At 41.8% G+C, this 23,394-nt stretch overlaps 1 protein-coding gene across 1 annotated transcript in view; it reads right to left on the reverse strand.

Annotated features, from left to right (window-relative positions):
- The window catches only part of GABBR2 (gamma-aminobutyric acid type B receptor subunit 2), a 467,186-nt gene extending 444,203 nt beyond the window's left edge, over positions 1-22,983 (reverse strand). The window contains exon 1 of the mRNA XM_027886882.1: positions 22,184-22,983. Coding sequence (XP_027742683.1) covers positions 22,184-22,498 — 315 coding nt within the window. The 5' untranslated portion in view covers positions 22,499-22,983. The remainder of the gene's footprint in view (positions 1-22,183) is intronic.
- Positions 22,984-23,394: the final 411 nt, after the last annotated feature.

Genomic DNA, 23,394 nt, shown 5'->3' on the forward strand with positions numbered 1-23,394 from the left:
ATAGATCTTATTCCCAGGGATAAAGGTTTGGCACATCACCCAGCTTTTAAAAATGTTTGTATTATAGCATCATTTTGGCTGCAGCTATCAGCATACCAAACTTAAGAAAAGCAACAAGACTTTTATACCTTATCATCACTTTTCTATCCACTCCATAGTTTATGTATTTTACTTTATTAATAGTGGGGTTTGGATTTTGTGGAGAGAACCCTACACTGAAGTAAATTCTTTTGGCTGTGGCTGTGATTTCTGTCTATGAAGACTTAAAGATCAGATATTTTTAAGGTACCTTTACCTTGTCAGGTTTCAGTAAGACAGTCCTTTCTATAAACGAGACTCGGATCAAGAGTATTTTTCCCATTTTTATATAAGTACCTATGTGATTGCTTGTATCAGTAAGGTTTAAATAATTTAACAGGTATCACATAAGTATTATAAACCAACTCCAGCTACCTGTCAGATCTTCATGTGAGTTTTGTTATGTATCAAGGAATTCTTATTTCTTGTTTCATTTGGAACAAAATGGTGAATGCAATTCAGTGTCCCTGCATTTGCAGTGAAAATAAACAATTACTTAATTGGACATCATTTAATCACAAAAATGAGGAAAAAAATTACAAAAACCTCATGATTGTCCTTAAATGTTGCATTAAACATAGTTTTCAGAAAATCTTCCATTGCAGCCTGAAATATATGAAATATACTCAGTAAAGTACCGTAGCAATACTGGATCCACTCAGCAACAAGAAGTCAATTCCAAACAAGAATGTGAATAAAAATCCATTTCTCTCTTCCTTCTGTTGTTAAATACATCTGGAGTCAACATCTCTCACTATAGCTTCAAACCCCACTTCTTCAAACACAGCACTCTGATCATAACATTTGGGTCTCCGAACTTCTTGGGGTTTAGCTGGTACCAAACTGTGCACTCCTAAAGGATTCCTGTGCTTGAAAGTTGAGCGTAAGACATTGGGGTGACACATTTTCCTGATCCTTCTCATTTTAAAACCCTGTGAAACGCCTACTTTTCACAACATTTCATCAGCCTCCTGTTGTTGACTCCTCTCTCTTGGATCCCTGCCTCTCTCGCTTACTGTGGGCAGCTGAGAAATCACAGAGCACCCAGAGTCAGTGGTCATGAGCAGGAGAAAGGAGCTCTGGAGCAGCAGTGATGTGAAACAAGAGAAAGCATATGCTCACTGCGAGCAAGAAGACCCCAGCATGGGGAAACAAGAATAACAGTCACAGATGGAGGAAACGGACAGATGGACTGAGTACTTTGACTATGGTGGACATAGAAGATCTGGGTATGAACATAGAAGAATTGGGTACGAACATCCTCAGAGAATGTTACTTTTTCTTTTTTTTTTTAAATTCCAGATTCCTTCTCTCTGTTTAAAATATTTACTGCGCATCTCTGTCAAACAAGATGTTTCTAATGGTATGGTATCAGTTGGTATCAGAGAAATGCATAGACAGGACCCGAAAGTAAAAGACATTTTTATGTTTAAAAGATTGCCTATGTCAAAAAAAAATTAGTAAAGTTTAATTGTAATGCAAAACCAAAATGTCTAATCCTCCACTGGAACTACTCAAATCGGTCAAGTGGTCTGACCACCTCTTACTTACTTTGAAATAAATCCTGGGTTACTTCTCCTGACACTGCTAGTTGTCCAGCAGTGCACTATTCTCAGAGCAGTTTGTGAGGCTGCCACACTTCAGCCTCGCTGCAAATGATGCATAACTCAGAAACATTTTTTTTTTTAGTTCTTTGTCTTCAGAAGGTCCCTGCATTGTTTTATCACTGCTTTAGAGTGAAAGCCAAGGAAATTGCAAGATGTGTCTGATAATGGCAGCAGAATGGAGACATCACCAGTGGTGTTTCTTTAGAGACTGATGTTGCACAAACATAATAAACTAGCATAAAAATTTGAAGTTGCCCTAAACAAAGTGTACTTCAATGCACTAACTTTTACAGAATCTGATTATTCTGGTGGATCTTCCTTTTCATTTTATAATGTGAAAAGAGGCATTTTATGAAACTTTCACAATGCAGATCACAAACTATGCTTGTGTAGAATTTCACACATGGAAAATGTCCACGAGGAGCTATGAGCAGGGAGGTGTAGAATAGGAAGAACTGATTTTGTGAAGTTTTACAAGTGTTTTTCATGTTATTAAGAATTTAAATCTTCATAAAAACAGTAATTCAAATTCTGATTTTCTTTTTTTTTATTATTTTGAATTTTAATGTGTAATATAGAGCAAAGCACTGCCATCTCAATTGAAACTAATTTTGAAAGGAAAATACAAGTGCATGCAATTTCAAAAATTATGTCAAGACTATCTAAACTATCCTTCCTTGGTTTTTGAACTTATGGTTTGGTGATAGTAATGTGGTTTCACAGTCTTTTTGATTTTGAAAGAAATTGTGCTCTGCATGAATAGTTCTCCTCACCATTTTCCCCTTATACAAGAGTTAAAAGCAAGACTAGAGACCAGGATATGTTTCCCCAGCACTACAAAATTTTATCTGTGAGAAAGCTGTGAATGGGGAGGCCCTTCTAAACTACAGCTCTGCACCACACGGCAGCAGCAAGCCCATGGTCAGCTCAGGTGAGGGATGACCTGGCTGTCCACAGGGTTGGCACAGAAATGCTTCCTGGTCTGCATTCCTGGCCACAGTGCGGCCACCACCCTGCTCCCCAACACATAATAGAGTATTGCTGACGTAGTTTCCAGGTTTTTCTGTCTAGACCTGAGAGACCAAAGAAGGATATTTTTTAACTAACAAAGATGAAGTGGGGGTGGTAGGAAGAGAGCATTCAAAACCATCTGCTGAAACCCCACAGAAAGCCAGAGGTGATGGAAATGCATTGTTAATACAGTTTTTAAAATTAAAACTCCCATAAACACCTAGGCTAGGCTCTCGCTGACACAATACAGTGGAGACATTTGCATCTACACTTGTCAACTGAGGCTCCCTTTATACTTCATAGGCTTTCCCTAGTATACAATTCTTTTTATCTTAAAATAGTCACCTAAAATAGGTTAGATGAATCTTTCCACATAGAAGTGCCTACTCTTTGACAGTACAAGAATCCTGCCACACAAGCTGAAGGGAGATATTCTCAGCTCAGGCCTCCAAATCCAGGTCAAATGAAACCCGGAGCTTGTCTGCCGTGGACATCTCTTGGAACACCCCTGGCTTCACAGTGCCAAACGCCTCTCCTGCACTGTCAGCCCTCATTGGATCCACTAACCAACTCCTCTGCTCAAATTCCTTATGGCTCAGAAACAGTAATAGGAAAACAAAAAATACCAAGCTCAAATAATTTTTCTCTCACCAGATATCCGCAGGTACACTGCCCATGTGTGCAAGGTGCATTAAAACCAGCAACTTCAGAGGCCTGAAATGAATGGTGACACTAAGAAGATAGAGTAAAAAGAATCACATCAGTGAATAAAGACTGAGACTTCTGGGGCCAAAACATAAGAAAGACTACATTTCTTTCTGCTATATGAGAAGTAGCTCAAAAATATTTAGAAAGGGTTAACATAAGGTGGCTGTGCACCCTTTGTATATTTTGAACCCCTGATGCACTGAAAAGTAAAATATCAGAATAAAAGTGAAACTGGATAGGTTTTGTGGAAGTTCCAAAGAATTGCTTGTAAGGAATTTAGCCAGGCTTATCATAATTTTTTTCAGTATAAGATTTAGAAAATTAAGAGCTATTGCCAAGAATCATAATTAAGACTTTTGGGGGGGGAAACTATAGGCAGCAGAACACTTTTCTTATTGTTTTCAGTTAGACAGTTCTAATAATAGGGATAGTGATACACCAGTCTAGGAAAGCTAAAATTAGCATTTGACAAGTGTTTTATTCTTCACAATTTTCATGACTAAAATACTGTACTGAGAGGCAGAATACAATACCTTGTTTAAGTGAATGTTAGATGTCAAGAACCAACTTACCAAATACATGGTCTTCTAATAACTTCCTAGGACATCAATTTACGGAACTTTACAAAATGTCAAGTCTTTATAAAACATGAATGACATGATGCTTTCATTTCTATGCCTGTCCTGGCAAACGGTTTCATAAAGCATCTCAGAAGGTTCAAAATGTACAAGGTGGAGTTACCGATCAAATGCAACAAGTTGCTATTTTTTCTTTTTTATTAAATAATACTGGTGTTTTATACTAACACCATTGCAAAATGTCTATTTTTTCACTTTCTTTTATGAAATTCATGTACACATACAATACAAATTGGTTTCAGTTTACTTCATCTTAAGTCTGAAGCATATTTTTTGTCTTATTTAGGTAGGATAATAACACAAACATGTCTTGAAATTTTCAATTTAGAAATAATTTCCTTATCAATGTCACTTTCAGTGACTGTTTCATTGCTGGTTTGTGGGTTTTTTTGGTTCAGTTTGGTTGCTTTTTTTAATAAGCACATAAAAATATTTCTTAAATAAGCTGACACACACCTATCATGTTACTGTCATTCTATTACAAAGGAAACGGTTTATTAACAAGGAAAGCCAACCCGCCTTTAAGTCAGACTGGTATGTTGTATCATCTCTGTCAAAAATGATACACATTAGGATAGACTCAGCCAAGTGTCACCAAGCAATCTGAGTGCAAATCAGCACTACTCAGAAAATCCCAGTGGTAAAGTCTATTTGTTTGCTCAGGCCATGTCCTAATTACAGCGCATAAACCTTTCTCATTAACACCATTGCTAATAAAGTCCTGGCTTCATATTCCTTTAATTGGCTACTAACTCACAGAAAACTAGGTAAGAACAGAAGAATAACTTTGAAGGACCAACATATTTTTCTTTACACACCAGTAAAACTATTTTTAGATTTGCCTAAGCCTGTAAGAATCCACCAGCCAGATCACCCTGAGGACAGCGTAGAAGGAGAGACTCCAGATGTCAGCCATACGGTGAAAGACAGAAATAAAGTGATACACAGACAGCTCAATTATACCTGGCTGCCCACCCCCATGGGTGAAAATCTCAAGGGCATAATTTCCCCTACTGCACTAAAAAGTTACTCCATGGCTGGATTAACAAGTCTGCACAAATCAGCTTTTCTGCCTTCCCACACCCTTTGTCCAACACTTCAGGGATTTGTGCTCTCCACACAATCCAGGTTCAGCCTTGCTTCAGCCCTGCTACAGTAGAGGGGGAGAAACACATCTCCCCATGATGTCCTTGCTTGGGATGGCTGGAAAAGAGAGAAATATCAGTCCTGTAAACACTGTCCTTCTGCTATAAATAAATAAACTCTGCAGACATAGATGTACCATTTGATGGATAAGCAGCCATTTACTGAACTACAAGATTATTTTCACTTGCTTGTTTCTCATTCTCAGTGAATATTTAAGCATTTTTTATGTGAAAGCGCTACATGAGTGTTCAAGGGACTCCTGCTTGCAAGGAATTGACAACACAGTAATTAGAAAATGCACATTTAATCACAGGAGACCTGAGAGACATCAGTCAAAGAAAGCATTCAGTTCTCAGCTCAGTGCCAAAGCCACCAGGTTATAAAGCACTCTGCTGAAGAAAGTTTTCCCAAAGGCTCTGGCTGAAACAGCTTCATTTAATACAAAGGATTCAGACAGTTCTTGTAAGAGTGCTCCCTTTGCCTCATAGTTACCATTCTCATTCTGGAGTAGTGACAACTTAATTAGATGAAATAAAACAGTAGCAAAGCAGAAGACTGAAAACTCTCCAAAAACACACTACCTTCTAGCAGGGCAGTGCTCTCGTGGGCAGCAGAGAACATGGATTCAAAACCCCAGGGGCTCAGGACAGAGCCCAACCCTGCTCCCCTGTGTTCATGAATGAAGCTACAACATTGTTCAAGCCCTGTCCAACGTTTCATATTGTGTGTCATGATTTCCTTCCTTTTTTTTTTTTTTTTATCTGCAAAGGCCACACAAGTATTTTTGATTTTAAATTTTTTCTCTCCTTAGTTAACTATGCCAAAAAGTCAATTATGTTTCCCCTCATGAAAGATCTCGCATCCAAAAAGCCAAGTATCTGCATACTGTACTTAAAAGGAAGTTCATTCAAAGGTTGTATAAGGTCACATATTGCAAATCTAGCTCACAACACTGACAAACAGAATCAGCTGTCTTGCATCCATACTGTCTCTGAGAAACAATTAAATCCAAGGCCCTCTGTAGCTTGTCTGTAATCAGTGCTTAAAACTATGCACTCTACTCTCAGAACCAGGAAAAAAAATCAGAAACCTTAAGGAACCATGTTTTGTTAATCTCTTACAAGTCACCATGACATGTCTTTTTCCAGGGGTTGTTTCAAAAAGATAATTATAGATTACTTCAACATTTCAATTCAAATTGTAGAGGTCAGTGCAAAAGAGCTGAAGTTGTGCAATTCAAATCCACCAAACGTTTATGGGGGGAAAAATATTTTGGAGTTGCTCCTGGAACTGGAAACTATGTAAACACAATTAGCAAATAAACATCCGCCTACACCCTCACCTCACCCCTGCCCAAATGAAATAAATACCAGTAGGTTGTAATTGCTGTCCACTTAAAATCACATCCATAGTTTGGATTTATTTAAGCTGAAATCTTACTGCACATCTTAATCTTTTTACACGAGAAATTAAGACGTACGCATTTTTCAGGACTGCATATTTATAATTACATTTCCAGTAGGAACTTACAGACAAATCAATAAAACAGTGAATTGTATTAAAAGTAATTTATAAGACAGGTATTTTCTAAATGAGTGCATGCAGTTGATTCATTTGTGTTTCATTATTAAACATGGAAGCTATCCTCAAGTAATTTTATAGCATATGGGACCATGTTTGTTACATGTTAAGCACTTCAAAAATTACATAAAAGTGCTTATGAACCAAATACACTATTAAAATTACACTCTAATTTCTCCCTTGGCTAATTTTCTCTAGCTCCAAAAGAAGATATATAACATCTTCTTTGCATTACATAATGCAGCACAACTGTTATAGGTGTAATATTGTCACATTTTAATAACCTCATCATAATAGTATAATCCATGTTTAAAGGTTTATAGATAAGCAAATATGTTGAGACGCACCACTTCGCAACTTCAAAATATTAAGCAGTATAGGGAGCCTGTATGCATATAAATGTGTATGAGTCTGAGGGCAGCTGCCCCATCACATGTCTTCGATGCAGGAGACAGAAGTTCAAATCACTGAAAATCTCCTTAAGAACAGGTTTAGAGTCCCAAATCACCCTGATATGTGAGTCCCTCCTCTTAACTTTGTCACAATTCTTTTGGTCAGACTGAAAGAAAGGTTTTAGAAACAGATTGCCTTCATTTCTGCACAGCAGATGACAAGATATATCAAATTTGAAATTATTACAAAGATATCATCTCAATACCTTTTATATCTAGTTTCTCAGAATCCTCAACTTTTATGTTTTTCCTTTAACTTTACTTAAATCAGCAAGCAAGGACCTATATAGTCAAACACACTACTCCAATGGTGCAGCACAGACCTCTCTCCTGCTCATGCAGAAGTCAAAAAAGAAGGGTGGCAATCTATAGAGCTGTCACTGTAGAAAGCTGGAAGAGCAAGATGCAGAAGACAGTGCAAAAGAACAGGGCAACTAAGCAAGCCATGGATTTAGAGATCACTTTCTGGGTGTTTGCCATCCCTCCTAATTTGCACACTTTTCATTCCTGCTTTTAGCACCAAAAGGGCACGACTGCACTGCAAGATCCCCGTCACAGTCAGGCAAGCACCCAAGAGCCCAAAATTTTCTGGACAGCCACATTTGCTGTATTTGAGCACAAGCGGAGTTTGCCAGGAAAGGATTCAGTTGCAAGCTTTCCAAACTGTGCTCAGAGAGGAGGTTTAAATATTACCCAGTCCTACACCTGCATTCATTTACCTGTGTGTCGTGGAATGATACCTGTAGTTCATAGTTCTTCAATATCCATTTATGCTTGTACAAATGTTTCAAGGCTATATGGACCGCGGGCAGCACATCTGTTGTTATGTTTCTCCGATCTATCTGGCAGCTGTTGGGTAAAAGCCCAAGGAGAGAGAGGCGAGTTCGATTCAGTTCCTCAGAGCACCTGATTATTAATAACACAAACAGCACCAGTGTGTCCAGTTTCCAGCTCCAGAAAACCATCTTTCTTGGTGTTTTTCTTCTTCTTCCTGCCCTTCCCCTGTGGCACACATCCCTGAAGAGAAGGCCTTAGATTCCCTGGTTGTCCGACATTTTGCAGCTCTCCGTTGCTTCAGTCAGCCGTGTCCCTCTAAGAAAGGAGCTAATTGTTATTAAAGGATAAAGACCTCTCTACGACTGGCTTTTCCAATTTGGACAGTAATCCAGCTCACAGCAGTGCTGTGAATCAATACTTCACAAGAATAATCTCTAGGCAAATTGCTCTGCCAAGTCTAATTTTAAACATGTGTCATTTTAAACATTTCTGTAGCAGAAATATTCAGCCATAGGTGACAAATCAATACACAAACTTGTATGATTCCTATGAAAACAGATATTCTAGGGAATTGATCAAGGTGGTTACATATTGAACATGTATTTGCAGCAACCTGTATGCCACGGCTCAGAAGATTACTTCAGTTTGTTTTATCTTGCACAGACCACCTTTTCTATTGGCTTCATACACACCAAACAGAGAATACGCAGCCTTGTGTACTGATAATACTTTACATACTTCTAGTGCAAAAGCTGGATCAGCTCAAAGCTGTAGATCCTCTGCCTGGTTCTGCTTTTACCAGAAACCTCATGCTTCCCCTAAAATCAGTGGTAGTTTTGAGAAAACAGCATTCAGGCCTGTTCCTCCAGTCTTCAGTCACATGGCTTTTGATAGGCATTTCACATATTGTCATAGCTAGCTAAGTAATTTCAACACACTATTTGCAGTTTTCCAAGTAATATGCCAGGCTACGAAATGGAACAGATGCTGTACATGCAGAAGTGCAGAGAAAATAGTAATGCTGGAGAAAATCTTCTTTGCTGCTAATCAAAACTCGCCAGAATGTGAAGGGATTATATATAGGATCACCACACCAGAGAAGAACCTGCATCTCTGCTCCCCACGACTTGCAGCCTACCTCACCCCACAGACAAGCACCATCTTCCCTGCCCCTTTCACAGCAGCAATGCCACTGTTCTCATGTAGGCAGCCACCTGGGTGGTCCCTTTCCTCCCTTCTAGCAGCCAGGTCTCTCCACGCACAGAAAGCCCACCACACCAACTGGAATGCTATCATAGGCCAAGGAAGGAAACACAAGAGCCAAATCCCAAGCCAGGGAGAGGAAGGACACATGGCCAGGGAGATGCTTGCTTCTGCAAGAAGAAGAAAGCTCCAATTTTCAGCAAGTGTCATTATATATGCAGCTGAATAGCAAATTGTTTTGCCATCTTGTGGAAATTCAAGGTTTCAAAAGAATTCCCTGTGCCAAGCTGGGGTGGAAACCCAAAACCTCAAAGGTTTTCATGACTCAATAATCTGAAAGGAAAACAAATGGAAGGGCCATAAGCAGAAGGTTAATTTGGTACAAATCAAATTTGAAATTACATGTTCAGAGCTTGGCAATTTATTTTGTGAATAGTTGACATTTAAAAAAAAAAAAAAAAAACAGTTTGCTGCAGAAAGTAAGGGTGGTTTGTCTAATTTTAGTTTTCAAAACTAAACAGTGCTCCAGGTCAACAAATGATTCTGAAACTGACGTGCACCTAAAAAGTTTCTACAGAAAATCACCAAATAAATTCTAATTATAAACATTCTAAATACATTCTGATTGTAATTATTGCTGACCTGAGGTTTTAAACAAAAGTTTAAAAAAGGGAGCAAAGTAACATTGAATAAAGAGGCAATAAATGTTTACCTTGGGCCCAGCAAATAGCCCCAAGCAGGAGATATGCTCAATTTATCACTAACTGTCCGCAGCGGCTCTTTTGCCAATTCACCTGTGCAACTGGATGGGCAAGAAAAGAGCCCAGTGCATTCTTGGACACAAAAATGAGGTGAAATAGAAATACCTGATGCATAACCCTTGCTTTTCTTAATCACCACTGCCCACGGTCAGAAAGCAGCAAGGCTGTATGGAGCCCTTTGGGTGGGGAAGGAGAAACAGGTTTTCTTCCTATACAAGGCTATGACCAAATCAAATGCATCAGCACCAAAATTTGTTATAGGCATAGCAACAATTTTACACAATGACTTAATAGGTATTTTCCATTGCTTAGTCTTATGATGCTATAATGTGATTACTGAAAACACATTTTTAAAATTTTTTTAAACTCGAGATGAAATTCTTCCCTGAGCAAAGGGCCGGCATGGGCCAAGATGTTGTTTAAATCCCATTTAATACCTTTCTTAGAGGCTTAAACAGGATTTTGTCAGTAAATAGTCCTTGGACCAGCCTTTCTTACAGCAGTATTTCAGCATTGACTACACTAAGAGGGGAGGAAAGCAGGTATTCACACTGCCAAACCACAGCAGCTAAAGTGCTCTGAACTCTTCTTCTTCCTTTGCCTAAATCTTTTCACCAGCTATGTGGATACATGGGGCTCCATTGAGTCATAGTTTTGCCCAGATGTAGGTAACAAAAAAATGTGCTTTGCCTATCCAGTATCCTCCTCTATGTTCAAAAAAACACTAATCTGTCACCACATCTAGCTCAATCCCTATTGCTCAGCCAGTGGCTTTAAATTAATGAGAGAGCCATGATGTATCAGAGGTTATGAAATCATATTCAGCACCATATGGATGGACATACATTCCAGGGAACATTACCTTATTCTATAGATGTATGACTGGCTTCAGCCTAGACAAGTATTTTTCTCTCCTTGTGTTACTTCTGTGTGTCCTCAGCAAGGCTGCATTTAACCCATGCCTCACAAAGAAGCAAACAAGATTATGTACTTGAGCAGCCTCTTGTTACTTGTGTCCTTGACAGAAACATTTAAGTATCTAACCAGACGATTGCTTCTTATACAGTATTTTTATTGCTAATTAATACTGTAATTCTTTTGTAAAAACAAGCCTAAGTGTTTGTGGGTTTTTTTGATTGATAAAATAGCCATGCTTGCTATGCTCATGATTAATCACACAGGTATAATTTTCGGGTTTAGAATAGCATCTTCCTTACGCCCTTTTCTCAAACAGGAAGCTGAATTTTCACAACCATTTGAAATAGCACTAATTTTGAAACTTGAGTTCAGTGTCAGAAAATGAAGGCTATTTCATTTTGAACTCTGCCTTCCTCACTGTTCTGGGAGGATTTACCAAAGGTAAATAACTGTTGTTCAGCACAGTAAGGTAGATTTTGCAAGACCTAGCTGAAAGGCTTAGGACGGAGCTGGTGACCAGATGACTCACTGTTGGCATCTCCTTTGTGAGATCCACACAAACTGAGTAATTTTCAGAGTGGGAAACTGTAGGAGGAAATTGTGCTCCCTTGTAGGAGCACAGTCCCTGGGAACCTAAAAATAGAAAAAAAACCAAACACCTGGCATAAATGTATTGCCCATAAGCAATACTTCCCATAGGAGAAAGGAGAAATATTTTTGGTATTGTCCTCCTCTACCACATTATTCTCTGCTTTTATAGCATTTTAAATTCAGTTCTCAATCCCCGATCAGTATTTCTGTACTGCAAATCACTTAGAATTATTAGTTCATGTAAAAGGTTGACTGTAGAGTGTATTAACTATGTTAAAGGCTGGCTATATATTTAAGCTATATGTCACCTCACGCCTCCCACACAGTTTCCTCCCCCTTGAGTAACACCCATTAACATTTATAGGATGTTCGAATCCCAGCCTCATATGTTAGTTTTTTCAAAGTAGGTTATCATTCACCCCTCTTGTCCCATGTGTCTCTGCTCTTGCTGCTTAATCGCTCAGTGTAATTAGAGTACAGAGCACTCACACGTCCTAAGAAACCTTGGTGATGTATTGGAAACCAATACATTTACTGTGGATGGCAACTCCTGCACCTGTACTGAGACCAAGCCTCTACCCATTGCCAAGAGCAGCTTTAATATCAATACACTATTATCTGCTGTAATGTCTCCCAGCTTTCTAAGTAGCTGGCTGTTCAGCTAAAATTATTTACCTCCCACAGCATCACCCAAAGGGCTGTGTATGCCCAACTGCTCTACCAAGACTGACCAGATTTGCTTGTAGCTAGAGAGGTTCACTTGGAGAATGCAAATAAAAATGTACCTGTGCTGCAAATCCTAGTGTCTCACTCCTTGTGTGTAGCCTGAAAATCCCATCTCTGCCTCCTTTCCCTCTTTCCCAGCAGTGCAGCACAAAGATCAAATTAACTTCCTCCATTCTTAACAGAAGGCTTGAAGAAAACAGATAAAATTACTAGTATATCCAGCAACAATGAGATTATTCCTGAAGTAACAGATCAAATTCTAGTAGCAGCACTTTGAGAATGAAGATGAGAAATTGTAAAAAATTGAGAAGACAGACAGAAGAATGCATAAAAATCCGAGAGAAAAAAAACACAACACCCAAAAGCACCAATTCAGTCTATCTAGTCTAATGTTTGGCTTAATCTGTAACTTGCTCCATAGTGGATGAAAAAATGATTTCTAGTCATGTCAAACTTTTGAACTCAAGGATTAAGGAAAACTCACTTTTACCTTTCAGTAAACTATTCCCTTTTACTGAAATTATCACTATTATATCTGATAAAAAAGTTGTTTGCTGCAGTAACTACACTAAGGGCTTCGGCTGACATTGAGATAACACCCCCTGATACCCACCAGTGACATAACTGTGCCAGCCATATAGACCTGCCTTGAGTAACAAGGCCCTAGGGAAATAGTGCTCCCACCATGTCACTGCTTTTGTTTACGTCATACAAGCTGTTATTTTTGCCAAGGTCAAACACATTGTTCTCAGATATGTGGTCACTATAAAAAGTACAATTTTTAATTGACTGGCTTTTAAAAATACCTGTACCTTGCATATTTCTCAACTACAAGATCTGAGATGTAATAATCTAATTCTAAGGGATATTTAATACTGCCACTGATCCTGAAAGGATCTCCATCCCAAAGGCTGAACAAAATCAGCATTTTATTCCACCAGGCAATCTAAAACTTTAAAGCGAGTAACGATGAATGCCTTTGTTCTTAATTAAAAGTGGCAATTCTAGGTCTCCTCCTCATAGAAGCACGTTGCATTTTCATAGGTGGGCTGGCTTTCTAAAGTGCTGAGCATTCAGCAATTCCCACTGTTGTTGATAGAAAATACAAATCACTCTCTGTTTTTGGAAAGCAAATCTTTAGTTAAGGGAGCTAGCTTGAATCTCTACTTTTTTTTTTCTTTTTTTTTTTTTTTTTTGTGGGGGAAAAATAAAAAGAAGTGGTTGGGAGCTGATACTATTAGCATGCTTCACAGCAAGAAATAAGGAACAGAGGGGAGCTTAGCTAAGTTTAAAGATCTGGAATGCAAAATTTTTTCTATCACTTTATGTGGTGGTACCTATTGCTACTTAATTTATTTTAGTACATTGGAAGAACTCTTCTTGTCACTTTAGCATTCCGCTAGATTAGATTCTCACCAAAAACATGGAATATTTAGAAAGGGAGAAAGTCGGATTTCCTTCTTGGTCAACCTCCTATAAATTATTAATACTAAGGGCTTGCCACATTTACAGGGAAAAGTGGAAAGCAAAACTCAAGATGTTTTTACAGAACTTCAGAATTACATGGAAGACTCCACAGAAACACAGAGCTTAATATTTTTATACCTTATCTGTATGCAAAAATGTCCCTACTTGATGCTGTTAGATACACAAGAGTGCATGTCTGAATCACAATGCTTGAAAAATTATATGTATTTTGTACCACACCAAGTGTTAGACTGTCAAAAACCGTCCCTTCATATAGAGTAAAAATTGTAAAGAAAGAGACGCATTCTTTGCTGGAAAAACATTTAATTCCCTGTGAAAACAGGAGCAGTAAACAGTGGAAAGGAAGTTAATTAGCATCCCAAAAGGGGCCTCTTACTACTTCTCCCTGGAGGTTTTGGATGTAAAATGGTTACTTAGACACCTATTGTGTGCATGAATCTTCACATAATTTGTAGTTCAGTGAAGCTGCAGCAGAAGCTGGGGCCTATCCTAGATAAATGGCAAATTAAAGTACATAACTACTTTAAGGACATAAAATATTCAACAAATAGATTCTTTCAGAGGTATATGGTTGTGATGGTTTAATCAAAAAAACTGAGACTCTAGAAATAATCAGGATGAGTTCCTCTGATGAGGACTGTGACAAAATAGGTCTTACAAAAAAAGGTGGATGTAAGGAAAAAAACGAGTTTAGCAAGAATTCAAAAAATGTTCTGCAGAACTAGCTACTCAGTGGCAGAGCACGAGTCCATCAGACTCAGCTTGCAAAGAAAGAAGCAAATGATCTATGACAATCTGGCAAAGGGAAGAAAACTTCTGATTCCATCAGGATCTAATCCACCAGAGCCCTTCATAATGGGCTGGATCCCCTGGATAGCCCTAAAAGCCAGAAAGCCTACAACCCACTGTCTTGTCAGTGATGTCCCGAGCCTGTAGCCAGGAAAGCATTGCAGGGCAAGTAGTGAATGCAAAAACTGGGAGCTGCTCTCTCGCAGTCCTCAGCGGCTACAGGGTCAGCACAGTTTAAGCTGGAAATAGCAATGGACTTTTAAAGGAATTTCAAGCAAATCTCAGAGAAAAGTTTTCCAGGAAGAAGGATTTTGGGGGATCGTTAAGACAAGATTGGAAGGTTTTCTAAAGTACATATTCTAGTTGGCAGTGAAGCAGGCAGAAATCCCCAAGTGAAATACATGGCCTATATTGTAAGAGGTGGAGAATCCTAATGGTCTTCTGATCTTAGAACTCATTAATTATTTAAGGAAAGAACCGTGGCCATAGTAGGAAACCTAAGTTTTCTAATACTATCCCTCAAACTCGTGATGTTCACTTTAAAGCAATTAGTCCATTATCTGGGCCTTCATCTCTCTGGAGCCTCAGTAACAATAATTTGGATAACCCTGCTGAATTAGCCCTCATAATTTTAATTCTTTGTGAGTATAATTTTCAGGCAGAAGGTGGATATTTGTCTTTAATTTGATATTTGCCTTTTCACATTTGAAAAAACTTATTTGAAAGATACTATGGATAAAATTTTCAGAAATTTTAGACCGATGATGATGAAAAACTAATTGCACAGAAATTGGACATCAATCACAGACTTAGAAATAAGATTACACGGTTATTCCATCACAAGGGGAAAAAAAGAAATTATAAAAAGTGTTTGCCAGTCAGTATGTCCCATTTCCACTCAAAAGGCAGTATCAAGCAGTTCCCAAATCCAGAAGATCTTCACCACAGCAAAACCTGTTGCGAGTAGAGAAACTCCCAATTAGCAAAGAGCACATTCCACAAGTGTCAGTGGCATGGCAAGGGGAGACGCAGCGTGACTGCAAATATATTCCACCTACGCTTAGGGGCACTACCTTATTTAAGTCAGAGCAATGGTGTGACTGAACCAGGTTGCTTCAGGAGTCTGGCTACAGATCCATTAATGCTGGAGTCTGGGGACCATGAAAGTACTGCAAATCTCATTTCTAGCTCAGCTAGACCCACAAATCAGAGAACACCACATTGGGTTCCTGAAAATCTTGAGTGTCTGTCACCAATTTAGTTCCAAGATTCCTAGTACAAAAATAAATTTAAAAAAATATGATGTACACTGTACTACCTCAGTTTGGAATCCCAGTCTGAAATAGTCCTGCAATATAAGGGGTTGATGTATACTAACAGACATTTCCACAGGACTGAGTCACACTCGTGCTCAGCGGCCTCAGTGCACCTCTCTGCTACCCCTAGCTGTTTCAAAAACTATCTGAGACAAAATGAATCACAGAGGGTTTTCCTCTGTTAACTCCCACCACTTGATTCCCTGAACCAGACCTCTACATACAATGGTTCAACCGTTTCTAAGGAAAAGTATCTCCTTTCGTGTGAGAGCAATGGTCACCACTTGAGTTTTCATGAAAGAGCTGTTTGGCTACCAACTTCTTCAGTTTGCTCAAATGCATTGTTCTTCTGCCATACGCCATGGAAACCCTCACAGAGCAATGAAATGATAAGCAGAGAGCAAAGCTTGACATGCATATGCATCGTCATGCTCAGATCATTAATGTGAGATGATGTTTTGTGGCCTTGATATGCAATGCTATTTATGTTGTCATTCTAAATAGTTACACGTATTTAATTAAAACAGTATAAATAGGGCATGGACAACTTTCTTTGTGAATGCCATCATTAAATCTCTCTCATTTAGCTCCTTCCTCTCCTTTTTCTATTGCAAATATTTTCTTCACAGTTATCACCAGGATATTACACCCCATCTTTTCCACAAACTTGCGTAAATCACTCTGGTTGATAACCATATCAGAGGATAGGGCCTTCCCCCTCTTTCTTCAACTGTAAATGGAAACTCCTTCCTAGATTTATTCAAAAAATAAATTTTCCCTGCTGACGGAGTGTGTTTGGCGTTTGAATCAAAAGATTCCATAACAGTGTGTTTTGCAGTATGCATAGAATAAGTTATACAAGAAATTGCAAGACATATGCCAGAAATTGGCTTTAATCTCTTTGCAGAGATATTTAGAGGATATACATTCTGCAGGTCTGGGATCCGCACCCAGAGGAGTGGGTGCAGTGAATACATGATTTCTCTCCTCTCCCCACCCACATCTTAACATCAGTGGAGAAGCCAGCATAGAATTAACACAAACACCTAACTTTTAGATTATTCCCTCCAAGTTTAAAAAACTCTGAAGCAAAAAGAGGTTATGTCGCAAATGAAGTCCTATTACGTGAAAGTCAAAGGGGACACTGACTATTTAAAGAAATACGTAGAACGTTGCCAGCAGAGCAGACACTGATCGTCACCATACACATAACGTACTGCATTTTAATGCCACAATCTCTGCAAATATCAGACAGCACAAGTACTTGGTAATATTAAAAGGTAACAAATTACCCAACTATCTCAACATCTGCCAGACACATGCTCACCTGATGATACAACAAAAAATGTCTGCCAGTTCTGTTTGCTGTAAACTGGACCCCCTTTTAGACCCTGAGCTCTCCTGTGTATTCAGCTGTTACTCTTAGATGACCATAACACCACCTTGTCTGTCCCATTTTGAGCACTACAAAAACAAAAATAAGACTCCAGACAATTTAGTACTCAGAGCATTCACAGGCATGACAGGGCTTACCCCCAGGAGCCCCACTTGACTTTGGTACACCAAACCTCCCCTTGCAAATCCAGCCGCTGTTGAAGTGACTTCAATCTGTCTCCTAAGACAAAGGGCCTAATCAATACATGGCATGCACTTCTTTTCTGGGGGGAGACCGGAGGGAACTGGGGTGGAGGGAAACAAGGGGGTTGCTCCCTTGTTCAGTTTTGTTGTTGTAGAGTTTTTTCAGACAGCAAGCAGTAGCTGTTTGTCCCTCTGCAAGGGCCATTCTGTGCTCTTGAACACTGAACTCCAGTGAACAGACACATTATTTTTCACCACTGACACAAACCTGCTCTTCTGTTTCCAGAATATGTTCCCCATCCTTAGCAAAAGTAAATGCTTCTCTTGCTTCCACTTGCAGGAACAAGACATGAGTAGACTTTGTTGACATCACTCATGACTGGACTTTCTGGAAAAGGCATATTTATTTGGAGGCTCAGGGTCTTTTTAAATTTTAGAACAGCTGGTAAGGATGACATAAACTGGTGCACGGCCTGTACAACTTTCTTAAGCTTTAAGAGTTTTACTGAAAAGACATGTAATTTTTAAGTAAAAGAAGAAAACAAACAGAAAGTCTGCAGATAATACACCTAGACTGTAATTTCTTATCAAATGAATTACGCATGGCATTTCTACTTAGTTACAGAATAGAAAAAGGCAAATATGTATCAAATGTCAAAAAAATCACATTTTTGTGACTTGTGGAGTCCTGTGCATTTTCTAGAGCTCCCTCTTCTATGCCAACCTGCTATTTAAAGGTATTAGGAGTGTATTATTACACAAAGATGAGATTATATCATGATTACCACAAGTTATTTGTTGTAGGTAGAGAAAAAGAAATAATCTCATCCCCAGAGTACGAATATCCTTCCCTCTTTGTAATAATATATCCACTTGCTTCTGTAAGACTTTTTTTTCAGCTGGTCAAGACTCACTTGGATCTTCAGAAACAAGTGACAGGATTAGAATCCTAACTTGCATACACTGCCTTCTTGACTATACATGTTAAGATTCAAAGCAAATTCACACTGTCTGTGCACCACTTGCAGCACTGCTCCTACAAGAAATCAGAAAATACGTTGCATATTTGAGGGAAGATGTCCAGATGTAGAAGGGCAGTTATCCAAATTCTATTAAAGCCCTTGTCTTCTTCCACGATGCCTCCTCCTCCAGTTCCTGTATGGTTATTTTTTCCCTGATGCAAATTTAATACTGTTCAAAGTTATCATAGTGTCTACTAGATGCTTAGTTCCTTTATTTTAGTGTTATTCTGCTTTTTTGGCCTCCAACATACGTGTGTCAAGGTACTTAAGCTGAAATCATCATTCCTGATTTACATGAAGTTGTGAGCTTTGTCTAGTGTATGAAGAGCTTTTTCTTTCATTATTTTGTGAAACATTGCTTTGCATTTCCAACCAACTAAAGCTACAATCACTGGTATTGAAAAAAGGAAGAAATACTGTATCATCATCATTGATCCAAAGCCATGAACTATCAAGCACCCTTAACTTCTAGGACGTGGTCCAAGGGCTGCTGGAATCAGTGCATTACTGCCATTAATTTCAATGGGGTTTGGATGAGACTCTTTAGAGAAGATTGCTTTATAAATCCTCGAGTTTCTAAAATAACATAACTATGAAATTTTGCCTGAGAGTCTCACGTAGTGTGAGACTTCTGCTCTCACTAAAATGAACAGCACAAATTAAAGTCACTAACTTAGACAAGAGTTCTGCAAATGTCTAAACCTGAGCTTTGCTTTATTGACTGAGACTGTGTAGGAATACCCAAATAGATCGAGATGCCCATGGAGTACCAAAATAGAGTTTAGCAAACTGGATCAGGATTGGACTCCAAGCATATTTAATCTCAAAAAATACCCAAGACAGAAGCTTCTGCATTTTTGTACTTGATGTAGCCTGTGATCATATTTTATAACAAAGATGTAATTCATACAATCTCAACTGAGACGTAAACTAAGCATTGTATTTAAATGCTTAATTCAATTTAAATGCTTTGAAAAACACTAGAGCTGCTGCTCATGTCCTCAAAGGTTAGTCAGTTCAACTGCTGACAAACAACAGTCAACTTAGCAGGCACACTGCAATTCTTCAGATGGTTTGTCAGAAGGCATTATAATGTTTCATTATACAAAACAGAAATATCAAGCAAGCAAGATTATTCAGTTCAATCCTGACAGAAAGGTACTTCAGTGCATAAATAAATAAAAAAAACCCAACTTTTTATTTTCATTATTATTTTTCACAAGCTTTAGTTAAAGCATTATAGAAAACTGCAATACAAAGATCAGATTGCAAAAATGGGATAGTTTGGAAAGACACAAGGGAGAATACAGAAGCTAGTAAATCACTGCCGTACATTTCCTAAGCATTATAAATATGCCGCAATTATTTCTCAAGCTATTAAAAAATCCCATGTGTTCAAGGCTCCACATTCTCTCTTTCAAGAGCCAACAATGTCACAAGCACCACCTGTGATGCCCTGAGAGGGAGAACTACTCCCTGGTCTGTGATTATGCAATGATAAGGATCCAGGCCCTTCAGGCATATCTATTTATTGGTGGCCTCAGAAAATAGGCTGAGGACCAAGTGGGCATGATAAGCCAGCTATCCTTCTGCTTACCGTAAGTGCACTGAAGGAATAAGAAGGTAATGTCTGAACCGAGTGAAAAAGTTTGTGCTGCCATTATGTATTTAATGGCTATTCCAGACATTAGTCTGTTCCGATTCGGTGCAGTCAATCTAGTGCTCTTCGTGAACACTAAGTTATTTACTTGTCACTATTAAGCATGCAATAATGATCCAACCATACTCCAAACATATACGTTCGCCTGACTTAACATTCCATAACCATCCAATTATTAATTGCTTAAAAGCATTCAAAGCAATGCAGCAGGCTGGCAACATGACCCTGATTCCTTATGCCCCTAGAGTACAAAACAGTAAAAAATGCAATTTTTAAGAAAGTAATAGTAATTCCAGAACAAACAAGGCATTTCCCCCCACCCTGAATATTTTAATGATAACTACCTAGTTCAGAACCCAAAATCTTATATTAAGAACTTCAAAATATTTTGAGTGCAATGAAATGCAGCACCTTATTGATTATGATATTACTGTATGAAGAAGAAAGATCCTGCCTAGGCTTCTCTACTTCCTATGCATATGTCATATTTGTAATAATTCCATCTAAGGGAAGAACTAATAAAGAACAATGTAATGAAAACAGGATTAGGAGAACTGTGATTTTTTCCTAACACGCATCTCACTTTATGAGACAGGTAATGCCATTCAGAAAATCCCCCATAATTCTTCATTATAATTGCAGAGTTCCCTGAGATTTTTTTTTTTTTTTTTAAGGAAATAAGCAGCTACTCTGGCCTGATCTAGCCTATTCCCTGTCAGTATCTCAGTCTTGTTCACAGAACAGGACGGCAGGGTGCTTCTTCCTAAGTGACATCTTCAGCAGTATTGCCCTCCACGCATTGCTGCTCAGAGATATCAAAAAAATACTATGACAAATTTATGTCACTAAAAAGCAGCCACCCTGTAAGGAGAGGCTTTTGGTAGTCGTTTTGGGGACAGAAACACTATCACGGAAGTGGTACAGCCTGTCATTGCTGCTGTCAGCTTGCTCCCCCCGGACCCTGAGAACCGAAGGAGAGCAGACAGGGGCTTCCTTAAATTACAGCCAGGAAGATTTTCAGCAGTCACTCAATTTACCGGAGGCTGTCTTGGAAGCGAGCCCCGGCCGTCAGCATTACACAAGAAGCGACTGCCATCTTCAGGGGAGCCCCGGTACCGGACCCGCGCGTACCCTCCTCAAACGCACCGGTATGAAGTTGTGACCAAAATCAAAGCCACTCGTGGGCGGGTGGCGGTGGCAACCAACTCGATAAAGCCCTCGTTTTGCTCCCTGCCTCTCTCCCCCACGTAAATGGAAGATGTTCCCCCGCGAAGCACGGCGCAGGACTCCCTCCTCTCCCATCCCTGACGGCCGGCCGCTGGCAGCGCTCCGGAACAGGGCTCCCTGCAGACATCCCGCCGCGCTCTCCGGGCGCTCCGCGGAGACCGGGACTGCAAATTTAACTCTTTCCAAGGAGCGAGCGCCGCCCGCCTGCCCGCCGGCCACGCACTCCCGGGCGGGCGCTTAGATGCTCCCGCCGCGCCGGCCGGAGGGCAGGGAAGGGGTCGCCCCCGCGGAACCCTGCGAGAGCCTCCCCGCCTCCTTAAGCTACGGTCGCTGCCCGTCGCGTCCCGGCGCCGCGTGGGATAAGCCGGGCTGGCAGCGTGTGCCGGCTGGCTGAGCGGGGGAGCGGAGCGGCCGGCGTGCATCTGTTGCTGAGCGGGTGGCGGCTGGCAGAGAGACGCGGCCGCGGCATCGCTCGGCGAGGAGGCAGAGCCTTCCTCCCACCGGTGTACGTGCGTGCCAAGGGCAGCGGATCCCAGCTGCCACCGCCGCCGCCACCAAGCACCCCCGGCACCCGCCCGGGCCCACCCCCGCGCTGTAGGCGACTCCCGGGCAGGGGCGCCCCCGGGGCGGCGAGGAGAGCCCCGGCTCTCCTGCCGGGGTAGCCGCTGCCGACACGGCGGGTGGGCAGGATGTGGTACGGCGGCTCCGCGTCCTCCCCCCCCGCCGCCGGTACCCCCCACATCTGCCGGCAGCCCGCGGGGCCGGGCGGGCGAGGCGGCTCGGAGGCGCCGCGCACGGCCCCGCCGGCAGTCGCAGCCCCGGCCCGGGCGTCCGCGCTGCCCTTGCGCCCCTGCACCCGCAGCGCCCCGGGACTGGGCGGCGGCGCGGGGCCCGCGGCGTCCCTACCTCCGTGTCGTAGAGCCGCAGGTCCAGGAAATAGGGGTTGAGCAGGGACTCGTTGCGGATCTGATCCATGGCCAGCTGCACGGCGGGCAGCACTCCCCGGCCGATCCTGCTCTTCTGGTCCTCCTCGGACTGGCTGAGCGGCATCAAGCCCATGATGGAGATCGGCGTGGTGGCGTTGGGGGGCAGCCCGGCCGCCCCCCGGGAGCTGCCCCGCGGCCAGCCCCATCCCGGCGGCGCCCAGCCCAGGCACAGGAGCAGCAGTAGCATGGCAGGGTTGGAGGTGGCAGCGGCCGGTCTCCGCGGAGAGGGATGCATGCTGCTGGATAGCGGGGAGCAGGAGGAGGACTGAGGGTGGGGGGACGGACAGAGCGGCGGAAGGGAGCCGAGCCCCTCTCAGTCCGGGCGCATCCCCCGGCGGCAGAAGCCAAGGCGGGAGGAAAAGAGCTGCCACTCTCCGCTTTCTCGGGAGCCTCGGGGTCTCCTCTCTCTCCCCCCTCCACCCCTCCCGCGCCTCTCCTGGCAATAATCCTTCTGGCAATGGCGCCCTACTCCTTCCCAGGTCTGCCAGCTGCAACCACCAGGAGCAATAAATAAATAAATAACCCCCACCACCACGCACACAGACACGCTCCCCACCACCCTCCTCCGCTCTCCCCGGCAGCACAGCAAGGGAACGGGACCTGTCTCCCCGGCAGCTATCCCCTTCTCCGCTCAGGGAGGGACAGCACCTCTCAGGCGCGGGAGGGGGAGCCGAGGAGCTCTCATTGAACACCTCCCTCCTTCTCCCTCCTCCTCCTCCAAAAGGGAAAAAAAAAAAAAAAAAAAAAAAAAAAAAAAAAAAAAAAAAAAAAAAAAGATGCTCCGGCAGAAAACGCCGAAGAGGAAAAAGCCCCCCCTAGAGCGGGGAGGCGGAGGAGGGGAGCGATACCGAGCCGGGGCGGGGGTGCTAGTGCCGCATTCCGCGGGAGTCAGTGCAGCCCCCGCCGCGGGCGGGAGGTGCCGCCTGCGCCCGTCCTTCGGGTCGGGCAGAGCCGCCGGGCAGGATGCGCGGCCGGGGACAGCAGCGGGGGGGCCGGGCCGAGCTCCCCTTCTTACGGCAGCGGCGTTCGCTGCCGGTGGGTCGGGCACCTTTTCCAGGTGGAGCTCCCGACGCGCGCGCGGGTGGGCGCAAGGAGGTGCGTGCGGTGGCCGCTGCCTATCCGCGGGCGCGG

This window comes from Empidonax traillii, unplaced genomic scaffold (genome assembly GCF_003031625.1).
Source record: "Empidonax traillii isolate 1590-97213 ecotype Southwest subspecies unplaced genomic scaffold, ASM303162v1 scaffold196:size3368384, whole genome shotgun sequence".
Classification (NCBI taxonomy): domain Eukaryota; kingdom Metazoa; phylum Chordata; class Aves; order Passeriformes; family Tyrannidae; genus Empidonax; species Empidonax traillii.